Source organism: Falco punctatus, assembly GCF_963210335.1.
Source record: "Falco punctatus genome assembly, chromosome: 1".
In the NCBI taxonomy this organism is placed as follows: domain Eukaryota; kingdom Metazoa; phylum Chordata; class Aves; order Falconiformes; family Falconidae; genus Falco; species Falco punctatus.
The window spans coordinates 23,211,499-23,223,798 of NC_137580.1; the positions used below are offsets into that span (position 1 = coordinate 23,211,499).

Here is a 12,300-nt window from a genome sequence, read left to right on the forward strand (position 1 = left end):
TGAGCATGAAGGACATGCCTAGAATAACGCTTACAAACCTGGTGACAACTTTTTGCTACAGACTCAAAATCCAGCCTAAATTACAATGCCTTCAAACTTGCACTCAATTTCCACACAGCACTGTTGTTAAATCTGATTTCCATCAAAGCATGAGCACAGGATTATAAACATGCAAGTGATGATGTGGCAAACAGAGTGTCTTCAAGTAGTTTCTCAAACAAAAGGCACAAAACCTATTGTTAAGAGTAACACAAAGTCCCAGGATAACTCTTTGCCTGCTTAGCTCCATGAGGAAGAAAGCAGCTCACAGAACTTGCAATGATATTGTTCCAACCACCATTTTTTTTCCCCCTCAGATGTCATGCATTTTAAAGAGACAAGAAGAAATTTGAAACATAAGCCAGGAATCTTAATACTGTCAGCATAGACCAACAATTTCTTTGCCCAGAATTGGAGACTGAGTAAATGGGAAACACATGCCGATATTCCCAAGTTCTTTCCTCTACCAGAAACTCTGCAATTATAAACAGGACCAAGTAGACTTAGTTTCCTACGTACCTGAATTTCATCCCTCATGAACTGGTGATGGGTCTCTCTCCTTTGTTTGATTCCCATACCAGCATGGTATGCACCACAGGCCACCCTGAGCTTAATCAGTTCGGACACAACCTGTTCCGTGGCCTTTCTTGAAAGGCAGTAGATGATAGTGGGGCCTTCAAATTCATATGCAGAACTGCTATAGATAACAGCAACACGTAAATGACACTGAACAGAAGCAGCAACCTTTCTGCAAAAAGTCTGATTGAACCTAGTTGAAAAGGCAACGTAGCTCTGCCAGCAGTTCACCTTCTTGGGGATTTAGAAATCAAAACAGATTTTAAACTAGTCCACTCATACAGAAATTGTCTGTCCTTTGGAAAAATGGACTTGGAAGTTATTTGGTGCTCTTTAAGCTTTTTTGCAGAACACAGAAGATTCTGATCTCTGTAAAAGCAGCAGGATAAGGCCCCCCAATTTCCTTGAAGTCATCAGGAAATATGCTTTTACTTTTGAAAGTTGCTTTTGAAAGGTCTACTTTTATATAACAGACAAGCAATGAGAAATTCATTTATACTGCTGTAGAGGCACACATTGTAGCTTGCAACAAGAACAGGGCCAGATTGGCTACACCAATTGGGCCTGCTAACAGAAGAGGACTGCAATTCTTCCACTTGGATTAGCTTTATAAGAAAGTAAGTCTTGCCACAGATTTGTAACTACTCACACATTTTGTACAACACTGTTTAGAAAGTTACCCACCAGTCAATCCATCATAATCAGATTGCTACAGTGTCAGCAGTTCCTCCCAGGATCAAATGATCCTGAAGATGCTTAAGTTAGCAACATGCAAAGAGCAAGAGCCTATCTTCTTGCCTCAAAAGCTTTTTTTTTTAAATTGGGCGGGGGGGTGGGCACAATAAGGGACACTACACAAGGGATTAGTCCGGTATCAGAGCTAAGCTCTGGAGAAAGCCCAGGCTCTTCCTCACCAAAATAGTTTAGGACTGCTACCAATTCTTAACACACACTGCCAAAACTTCAAAATACTAACACATATCTGAGGGATCAGTGAAACAGGATTAAATCCTTACCTTCCCTTCCTAATAAGGAACTGCTTCAAATCCCTAATGATATTTCCACTCTGTTGTCCAACTTCTAAGTATAAGTTAGGTCTGTCAAAACTAGTACACGTGACCTGGGGATTCTTTAGGTTCAGACAATTCACTATGTCTTCTCTAATCGATGGACTTGCAGTCGCAGTTAAAGCGACAATGGGAACCTGCAACGAGAGGCAGAAGTCACAGATTTCATGGATTTTTATTTTAACTAAGAAAACCCTATAAAGTCAAAACTGAACTAGGATGTAAACAGGCATTTTAACCTCGCTATGATCACTGGATCAGCTCAGCTATTTGAAAAATATAGTTAATATTTTGCTACCTAGAGGTTTGGACTACACTGTTCAGGAGAGTGGACAGGGACAGAACATTTACAATTTAGGGTTATCCTGAATCCATGCTTTCTTTAGCTAGATCTTCAACAAGTCTGCAGTAATTTTCTGATGTGGTTAGCTAAGTTTAGGGAACATAAGACAAAACTTCCAAGACTACCATGTAAAGTTCAGCTCTAAGCTTGAGCTTACGCAATATGCACTCAAGGAATGTCTAAAAACCAGAGTCACATCTTCGTACAAGCCACTCAGTTTAAAAAAAGAAAAATCCCTCAATATTTAACCAGAAGCTTAGGGACATCATCTTCCACAGCACAACGATCCAATAAAGTAATTTAATTTTCAGAAATTGCTGGTAGTCCAGGTTCAGAATATCCTTCATTTAAGCATTTAGAAAAAACTCACAAAACTCGATCACAAACAGACTGAATAAACTCTGAAACAGCATGGTACATACATCCAAAGAGCTCTATCACAAGACAGGTATTTCAAACTATCACACAAAATGAGATAGTACTCTTCTCTTACATTGGTCATCAAACATATCAAAACCTCACCGATGGTAGAGCTTTCTTTAACGAGCTTAAATTTCTAAAGGAATTTCTGAAGTCATGGCCCCACTCAGAAATGCAGTGAGCTTCATCAACAGCTATGAGGGTAATACCTGGTGGGTACAAAAACCAAAACACACAGCATGGACACACAAACAAGATAAAACAACATGGGAAGTGATAAAATACAAATGAAATTACAAAATACAAACACCCCATTCTGGTCAATTTAAAGCTTTCCTGAGAAGGCACCAGCAGCCCACTTAAATTTTTGGTTTTAGAACGCTTTCTGCTGTACTGGCTCCCCAGGCTCATTTTTATAACAGCCTCTTTTGTAAGAAAGGCTCAAGAGCTTTTACGGATTCTCCCACTACCATCTCTGCCTCCTTCTCCAAGCTCCTAATATCCAAGATTCCTCTTAATGAGTTAAAGTCTTCAGCTACCTCTTACAGAACCCCTGCTTCCCAGACTTATTAAAAAGTCACAAATACTCATTACAGATGTCATTAGTTTTATTTTCTGGATTGTAAAACACAGCCTGAGTGTCTCAGGTCTTCACTGAGGAGATAAGTGAAAGTCCAGAAAAATAGAGAAAAGAGGTTAGAGATGCCCCTGGAAAAATAGCCTTGCATGTTTTCCAAATCAGAAAACATCCTCAACTTGTGTACAGATATCCCATTCTAATCTGTGTGCTCAAAAGCACCCAAGCGTCAGAGACCAAGCACATAGTTTCCTGGGACTCCATGTGCTCAAATGGCTTCTCTGCTCCCCAGAGAGTCCTTCCTGTTTACAGCACTAGAAACTCAGTCCCTTAGTAAAAAAGTTACAATTCTTTAGAGTTTACATGCTTTGAATTTACCCTACTATGAGATTCATCATCCTTGATGAAAAGAGAATTTTTATGATGCACTAGGGCATTTCAAAACAGAACTCCACTGTTACATCCTGAGAAAGATTAGAATACTTAAGAGGTTAAAACGTAGTGATATACATTTCACTTCACGTGATTTAAAGATGAGTGTTTTGGCACCTTTGTTCCTAGTAACTTCTGTAATGTCCCATGCCAAGGCCACGCTAAAGACAATCCACTGATACCTTTCTTCATCAACAACAGGATCTTCTGGCACCATTTATCATCAGTCACTACACAAACCTCCGAGCTTGCTAATGGTAAGGAATTGGTGAAAGGTGTTCAAGCATTCAAAAAGTTTAAACCTAACTATGAATTTAAACTGCCTGCCAACTCACCCACACCATCCCCAACTTACCGATAGTTTGGTCAAGATCCTGAAGTAATTTTAAGTTCCCCGAACAAAACTCGGGAGTCATATATATGACTCTGTACTGACCCCTGAAACATCAAGCAAATACACCATCACAGAAGGAAAAACCCCAGACAACCCAACCAAATAAAACAAAGCCATGATTGCCTAGAATATGCAAATGAGAACAAGTACAGACTTCTGAACATGGAACAAGAGGAAGTAAAGACTGTAGAAAGCATTCCAGAACCATAGGAAAGCAAGGCAGTACACACAATGTTACAAGAAAAGGAAAAACAGCAGAGATTTACTAGCTTTTAGAAAAAAAAAAGGACTGTTGTGATGACTTGGCGACAAATATAGGTCTAAGAGCTGTGTAAAATCATGTATAAATCACAATGTAATGCTGAGTCAACAAGCCCCATCGCCCCAGGCGGAGGGCACAAGAGGGTGGCTGTAGCCTCCCCCATGCTCAGCCTGGGTGAATGCAAGCAGGATCACTGACTGCCAGGTTCCAGGTCCGAGCCAGAATCAAGAGGTTCAGCGATGACAGATCAGGGAGACACCCTCCCTCTCCAATACACCTACGTCAGAACCTGCAGTCCTAGAAAGCTTAGTTAAGACTCACGCTTTGATGCATTCTTGGATGTTTTTTGACTGAGCCGAACCAAGCAAGCAAGCTGGAATCTCTGACATTCTGCAGAAATAAAAAGCACAATCACAAACAGATTTACCCTCAATGCTTTCAGCCTATGCCAGAACTTTGTAAAGCAAGTTCAAGCTGCAAGGTCAGAGACTATTTTCTTCCAAGGACCTCCGTGGGGAAAAAACACCTTCTGAAAGAGCAGGAGTGAACAGTGGCTATTCCTGCCACCCAAGCACACATCCACTTCACCTCCAGCTGTGGTTCCCCCACCCCACACACCCTTTTTAGTGCAATAAAGAATCAGAGAAATAAAGGCCATTTTCCTTGCCCGAGAATTAGCTTTACTAATAAAACATCTAAAAGAAGAACATACAGTAACTTACTTTCTTTAGTTATTATCTTATGCAGTTCATCACATTTGGATGTAAACCTTACTAGTTTGCAATTTTTTATGCTGCCTTTCAATCTTTTGAGAGCCACTGGTGGCGCATCTGCTAATTTTCAATTGGGTGGCTGCTTTTTAATGACAGATTCAGCAATTACGCTTATCAGCTCAGCCACCTCATACCTGACCTCTTTCAGGACCCTGCAACCCCTGTCCTCTTGGTGATTTACTGCATTTTGTTCCAGCCCTTCGTTTCGATAGCTTCTCCCACCTCGCTCCTCCATGTTTCTGTCTGTCCTTGGCAGAACTGCACCCCAACTGACAAATGAATTATGGAATCGCATTAGGTCACAGAAACTCAGCCTTCCCAGCCTTCAAAATGAATGACCCACTGAGAATGTGGTGAATAAGCCCTTTCCACTGAGGAAAACCGAATAAAAGCCAAAGAAGCAGCTGAATACATATAGACACCCTGCTGATTAATACTCAGTCTAGGAGCTGGCTATAGAGACAGCTTAGGCTGTCCAGTCATTCATCTGCTTGCAGTCATGATGTGCAGCAGAAGAAGCAGAAGCTACCACATGTAATTGATGCTCCTTACTTCAAAAAAATCTTCATATCCCCTCTTTCACAAAAGGCCCATTCTTTCCAAGTTGGACAAGGCAGGGATGAACTAGACAACTCAGCATGATTCCCACAGCTTAAAAAGCGTCAGAAGTGAATAGCTGTTATAACAGAAAGCAAGTACATGTAGAGAAAGCATTATCAGGTATTAAAATCAAAGAGATTTATCTTGACAACACCTATATCTGCTCATGTAAGAGCATTCAGTGTCACCCACTAGTTCCCTCAGACTTCTTAAGAATTAAAGAGGCCAGGTGTTAGGAGACCTACTACACTGTCTGTCTTCAAAGTCTGTGCTATAACTTTGATCTGAATGGCTTACAGCTTCCAGCCGTATGTTGTTCAGATGTTACTTCTCAGACTCAAAGGAAGCCCTACCAAGTTTTGACATAACTCTCAGGCTGAAACAGCCCGTGAAGCTCCATCAGTTCCATCTGTGCAAAAAGGGCCCATGAATCCCGAAATACTTGAGAAGGATCCACCTTCAGGAACCACCCACCAGCATAGATCCTCTGCAAATTCAGCCTACAGTTCACATAATTGACAAATCCAGTGATCTTAGCCTATTTACACAATTTGCATGTGTTCCTTGAGAAACATATGCTTTACAGCCGACATGCAAACAGCTTGCTGTACAAAGCTGCAACCTTAAACACCAGGAAATGCCACAAGCAGAATCCGTGGGTTTCCACAGGCAATACAGCAGCAGCTTGTTACTACTGCATTACTTACGTCAGCTGCAGCACCTGGTCCTCCATCAAGGCAATAAGGGGACAGATGACAATTCCTGTAGATCCAGTGTAAACAGGAGGAAACTGGTAGCACAAGCTTTTTCCATAGCCTTAAAGGGAAAAAGGCAGAAGTGAAACATCATGCTTTCTATGCGGCTATAACTACAGCTACAGAGGATGGTTTAACACCTTGTTAAGCACCCCACCCCCCCAAGTGACATTTGTTTTGGTAGTAAAGGAACAAAGATGCAAGGTAAGTATGCTCAGCATCCATTTGCTACCCCTCACTACACCAAGGTCAGTGACAAAGGCTAGGACAGACACACAAGTAGCCAGCATAGCTGGCTAAGACTGAAGTCTCAATCAGGGCACCCTGCTCATGTGAGCCACATGGACAGTCTCCAAGTTTGAATCCTACTCTCCCCAAAAAGGAAAGGATTTTTTGCTGCTACTTAAGATGTAAAGGTAACTTACCAGTTGCCATGACAACAAGATTATCTCTTCTGTCTTCTAAAAGAGAATTTATCACTTTCCACTGGACCCTTTAGATTAAACCAAGGGAAATATTTTATTCTCGCTACCACACATAACATGTAAGTTTTGTGAAACCACATATTCAGTTGCATTTCAGGTTAAAGAAACTTCTGGCTGCCTTGAGTGTTTTTGCACACTGCAACTGCTCAGACATTGCAGCTACTGCAGGTAGTCCCACCAGTGTTAGTGGAGTTACTCTTAGTGGAGTGAGGCAAGCAACGTTTGATGCAGTTATTCACAGAAGATCACTAACATGAGATGCAGTTTTTGTAACGGATCCACAAACACTGAAAACTACAGTTATCTTCAATGCCAGATTGTTAACAGGACCTTGATTTTGCCAGCTTTCATCTTTCTGTGGTATCACATGTAAATAACTGCAGTCAGTTAAAAAAAAAAACAACCCATCCCCATTTCCAAGAGTTTACAAAACATTTTAATCCAGTAAAACAGGCTTCCCCCGCAAAGTGTTGCTCAGGCTGTGCCTTGCACAGAAAGCATTTCACCGCCAGTCATCCAGGAGTATTTCATCTCATTTTCACTGAACTTAAGAAATGCAACAACAATGCTCAAGTACATAAGCACATACTGTGCTGAGATCATGCCACACAGACAGAAGCCTGTCCCTCCTTTCTAGAGCCACACAACAAAGAATAACCAGATTTATCACACATATTAACATCTGTGCAGCTTGTTGCTCACTGTTTAACACACTTGAACTAGACCCGATACAACAAAGCTTCAAACACAGGAGGTAAGCCATCAGAAGAGTCAAGAAACTCATACTCCACTGTGAGTACAGCATTGTAGTTAGCACTCCATAACATTTATTCTGACATCTTATTGTGGCAAAGATCACTTTTCCTAGGGATTTAACAATCTAGGTCCTAGATTGTTAGTTCTGGCAGTAAACAGTAACAAAAAAAAAAATCATCAGAATTGAAATAGGGGAAAGAAGATGAACTCTGGAGTGTACATTTCAACAGAAAAACATACTTACGGTTTAAAAGAAGAATGCCCAAAATAAGTCTTCAGACATGTGATGTGGCTTTCACTAGGCACTGGCAGCAATGGATCTTTAGTGGGAGGGAGAGAGGAGAAAAAAAAAACCCAAAACCAAAACTCATCTCTGATTAAATTTTAGGATGACAAAGCACTAACAGTCTTGACAAAGTCTGCTCATGGTTAGCGATGCCCAGGGCCTAGGATTAGGGCAACTCCAGGGAAGAGAAACAGACTCTGAAGATATTTACAGGCTAGAATAAAGGATTAAAATAGCAAGCAGGCTGCTCAGACACCGTGCGTGATGGGAACATATGGCTTGATTAATGAGATACTAAAGCAACAGATATTGTAATGCATAGCTGCATTATTTGCTACACGCTCACACAAGGTACCAGAGATGTTTTGCTCAGCCTGCCTTTAAAGACCCTACTGAAGTTACACCAATCAATGCCCAAAACTGCAAATAGCCAACGAAGTCATGGCCCAGAAGTGACCTACAAGGGGATCCTGATCTCACTTTGAACACTGAAGAAACATGTTCAACATCTGTTGAGATTTCTAATTAACACTCCACAGTAGAAAGCATGATGCTTCCACCTAGTTTTTGTCTGTTGGACAAGCACATATTCCCTGTAATAGCCTGCCTGGCTACTGTTTAGAGAGATGAACCAAACAAAGAAGCAATTCGCTCCTCTGTCCCTGTCTAGCAGCCCACATTCTGCTGGGAAGAAGCAAGCAGCTCTTCTCCTAGCTGATGTTACTTTCAGTGACAAGGTCCACAGTGTAACTTCAACAACCAGGGTAGGAAGCTTCCACACAGTGATGGCCCAAGCAAGCCAAGATGTATTTCACCTCACATTTCGGTCTCTATTCCCCATTTGAATTGTCCCCACAGGGCCAGCTCCAAAGCATTAGGGTCAAGATCACCCCTAAGCCGCAATTTTTTAAGAACTCTGCCACAGAGCAGTAGTAGCAGGACAACAGAACAAGAGCACATAGCGGAGGTTCCACCATCTCCCCTGCTGTGTTCTGAAGAGCTACCCTCAATTCTGCATTATCTCCACAGCCCCAGAGCAGCTTTAGTCCCATTAAGCATACATAACGACTACTGATACTGGCAGGAGTCAACTATGTTTTGCCAAGGACACCTTTACATTTTCATCTTGACACATAGACAAGTACTCCTTTGAAAACCCAGATGAGCTTTGACTTTCTGCTTCAAGAAACCAAGCACAAAATGTCACTGTGCTTCCAACATCTGCTTCTATAAACAGTTAACCATGCACTATGATTTCAAACATACCCAAACATTCCTCTTCCTCCTCAATGCCTTCATCTTCATCATCATCTGGTGCAACGTTCAGTTCTGCATCAGGAGTTTTCCTGGCTTTATTGGACTCTCTTTCAGTTAAAGCTCCTTCAGAATAGTCTACATCTTTTAAAGACTGAGAAATTGGGAGAAAAAGTTATTTCAGAGCATAAAACAGTAGATAAAACGCTATGTCTGAAGTAATGTGATATGGGAACATATGACTTTTAATTTACTTATGCCATAACTCAGATCTATAGGCACACAGTACAAAGAAAAGCACAGCAGTCAGTAGCATTCAAATTCCAACAGCCATTTCCTGGGTAGCATCACAACAGTTCTGTTTTTTCTTTGCAAAAAGGTCTTTGAAATTTTGAAGATATTTATTTTAAAACCAATAGTTGGGGTTTTGTGGTGGTGGTTGGTTTTTTTTTTTTTGTTGTTTTTGGGTTTTTTTACTTTCAACTAGACAAAGGCACAAGTTTCACCGAGAAGTGACTTGGGAGGCTAGCCACAAAAAAAAAACCAACAGAAAAGATGGCATCCCAACAAACATCATGCTACACTCGTTGGTTTGAAAACATGGTGCTCAGAGGAACACTAACTAAACCCCCTCTTCTCAAGTGAGCTTTTCTGACCAAAATTGCATTTATTGACATGCTGATTGACATGCAGCACTGAGAACCATCCAGAAGAGACCTGGTCCTTCCCTATGAGAAAATTCAGCTTTTTTCCCCCCAGACCTTTAAGTCTTGCTTCCTACTTAGCTATAAGCTACACAACCTTCATATGTGTGCAAGCAAACAAACACTTGTGACTACCTTTGGTGGAACTGTATTTCAAGTGAAGTGACTGAATATGTAGCACTGGGGGATCAGGAAAAAAGCTCAACACTCGAGTCCTTCTTTTCAAGAAAAGTTATAGCCGTAGAAACTTAGAGGCCTGCAAAACATGGCTACAAAGCAATCCGACCTACAGCCCAGGTCAGCAGAACCTGCAGCACACAAACTGCCCTGTCAGCTCAAGCCCTTGGACAAGGGTTTGAACGCACAACACTTGGAGCCCAGCTGTTTATGAATGATAATCTACACAACTGCAGTAAGCGGGTGGATCAAGTCCAAGCTGGGATAATAACAATGTGGTAGGATGCAAGCAGCATTGAAGTCTGAAACTATTAAATTTAATTCTTTAGGTATCCACACATTTATCTGTCTCCTGTCCACCTTCAGTAAGCAACACTGTTTTCTTTCATACTCCTTCCCCTCAACTATGCTGTGCTCCATTGGGACCCAAGAGCATCATCATTACCAAAAAAACCCCCTTAATAAAAAAACCCAAGCACTCACTTTAAGCATCTCCATTTCCAGTTCTTCATCACTTTCAATGACACAGGAAATATTCTGTTCGTTGTCTGTAGAGCATGCCTCCTAAGAAAAAAGTTCTTATCAGCAAAGTTATTTCTATTTTACCCACCACCTTCCAGCCTTCAGTACATACTATGAACCATTTCTGTATGCTTTTACTTCTTACCAGAAGTAACTAAGCTCAAAATTCAGCTCTGAAGTCTGACTGTTAAAGAGACTATCAGAAAGAAACGTTAGAACACAACAAGGCCCTGTTGTGAGAGACAAAAAGGAGTATCACCAGCTGTGTGAAACACATGAACATAAGGAAATTATAATCCGATTCAAAAGGCATCAATCCACATTCAGCAGTCACTAGGACTGCTATTTACAGTTCCCTTAGAAAAAGATCTGCTTTTTATTATGACCAAGTTGGAGATGCAAGTGCAGAATTGGTCCCCATACTGCACTAAATTCTTTGGTAAGATATTAGCAACCAAAAGAGGAAACCTAGTCAGACTATCTAGAGCTTCCGTATTCAGTAGTAATCCTTCCAGCCACATGACTAAAGAGCAGCTCAGTACCTGACTACCACCACATATACTTCCCAGACTCTGAGCCCTTCTTCCAGCCCACCGTCATATTCTTTCAGCGGCAGAACTTTAAAGTCCTAGGGGAAATTAGGGATGAGATCACTACCTGTAAGCACCCATGATTAACAAAGGCTTTTCTCAGTACCTCAGGTGCAGCTTCACTGACCAATTCTCCTGCAGCCTGGCATTCCAAGATCTGAAGTTCTTGCTCAGTAATGTCTAGTGACATGAATTCATCTCCATCTGCCTTGCTCATTGAGCTGGCTGCTGCAGCCTCATCTTCCACAACAGCATTACCGCTCTCTGCCTCTTCTTCATTCACATCTCCCTCCCAGAGGCCAGCAAGTGTAGCATCAGAGCAGGTGAAGTCAACTTCAAGTTGTTTAGCAAATGCAGGCTTTTCAATTTTTTCTGCTTCAACATTTGCTGACTTTGCTTCAAGATTTGTGGGAGTTGCACCACAGCTCTTCTCCAGTACAGAAGGAAAGCCTGAACCAAACAGTGTGCTTCTTAATGCCTTTACATTTGCCGATATGTCAGCTAGGATTTCTGCAGCCCTAGAAGGTAAAACAAGAAAGTTAAACCCAAATGATAAAGCCAGTTGCTACATCCACCTTAGTCACAAGTAGAACTGATGGTTCTAAAGTAGTCTGTTTCTCCAGACTGAGTTTGTCCAAAACTTCAACTATAAAGTTCATCACTCATATGCAATTGGTATTCCACTTCTGGGAGAAGAAAATTAAATTTCTTTACTATGAGGAAAACCTACAAAGCCTCTCTGAAAACACTGTTTTTGGTATTGTCCCCACACTTGTATCAAGTCTCCAGACTTCTAGTAATTAACGATGAGTCCTGGCTATTTCTGAAAAGCAGCCTTGCTGTGCATTTCAGCAACAAGAAACAGATTCAGCAAAGTTCAGTGTCCAACCCATTGCAATTAGACCAAACTTATGTTCTTTTGTACAAAGATAATACTCCAGCATTAAGTGTACTGTGCTTTCTTTTCTTGGAAAAGGACACAACAGGTAACAGACTGCTGTTAGCATGTATTTTGTTGCGTGGGACCTCAGGGATCAAGAGCAAACAGCGATCTTGGAGGCAGAAACAGACCAGCAAAAATCTAACCTCTGCAAATTTTCCAGTTGTCCAGAAGAGTCAGGGATGTGAGAAGCCAGGTCCGTTATCTCTTCAGCTAGTGAAGTCAAGCGTTCCTTCACACCCTCTGACAACATGCCATCTGAAACAAGTGCCATCAGAGTTATTTCACAATAAATCATGTCTAACATCTATACGCAAATAAGTTCCATTCAAGTAACTGCCTATCTAC

At 41.3% G+C, this 12,300-nt stretch overlaps 1 protein-coding gene across 15 annotated transcripts in view; it reads right to left on the reverse strand.

Moving 5' to 3' along the window:
- WRN (WRN RecQ like helicase) overlaps positions 1-12,300 on the reverse strand; it is a 47,263-nt gene that overhangs the window by 21,055 nt on the left and 13,908 nt on the right. For 13 of the 15 annotated variants that reach the window (XR_013931398.1, XM_080408164.1, XM_080408166.1 and 10 more), the window contains 12 exons: positions 12,099-12,210; positions 11,119-11,530; positions 10,384-10,464; positions 9,032-9,173; positions 7,724-7,799; positions 6,664-6,731; positions 6,191-6,299; positions 4,432-4,500; positions 3,810-3,892; positions 2,548-2,654; positions 1,632-1,819; positions 559-736 (listed from right to left, as the gene is read on the reverse strand). Coding sequence is in view for 14 of the 15 variants with exons in the window: in XM_080408164.1 (XP_080264290.1) it covers positions 559-736; positions 1,632-1,819; positions 2,548-2,654; positions 3,810-3,892; positions 4,432-4,500; positions 6,191-6,299; positions 6,664-6,731; positions 7,724-7,799; positions 9,032-9,173; positions 10,384-10,464; positions 11,119-11,530; positions 12,099-12,210 (1,625 nt within the window). In the remaining variant the exon portion in view is untranslated. The remainder of the gene's footprint in view (positions 1-558; positions 737-1,631; positions 1,820-2,547; positions 2,655-3,809; positions 3,893-4,431; positions 4,501-6,190; positions 6,300-6,663; positions 6,732-7,723; positions 7,800-9,031; positions 9,174-10,383; positions 10,465-11,118; positions 11,531-12,098; positions 12,211-12,300) is intronic. The other 2 variants (XM_080408163.1, XM_080408167.1) reach the window with 1 other exon arrangement.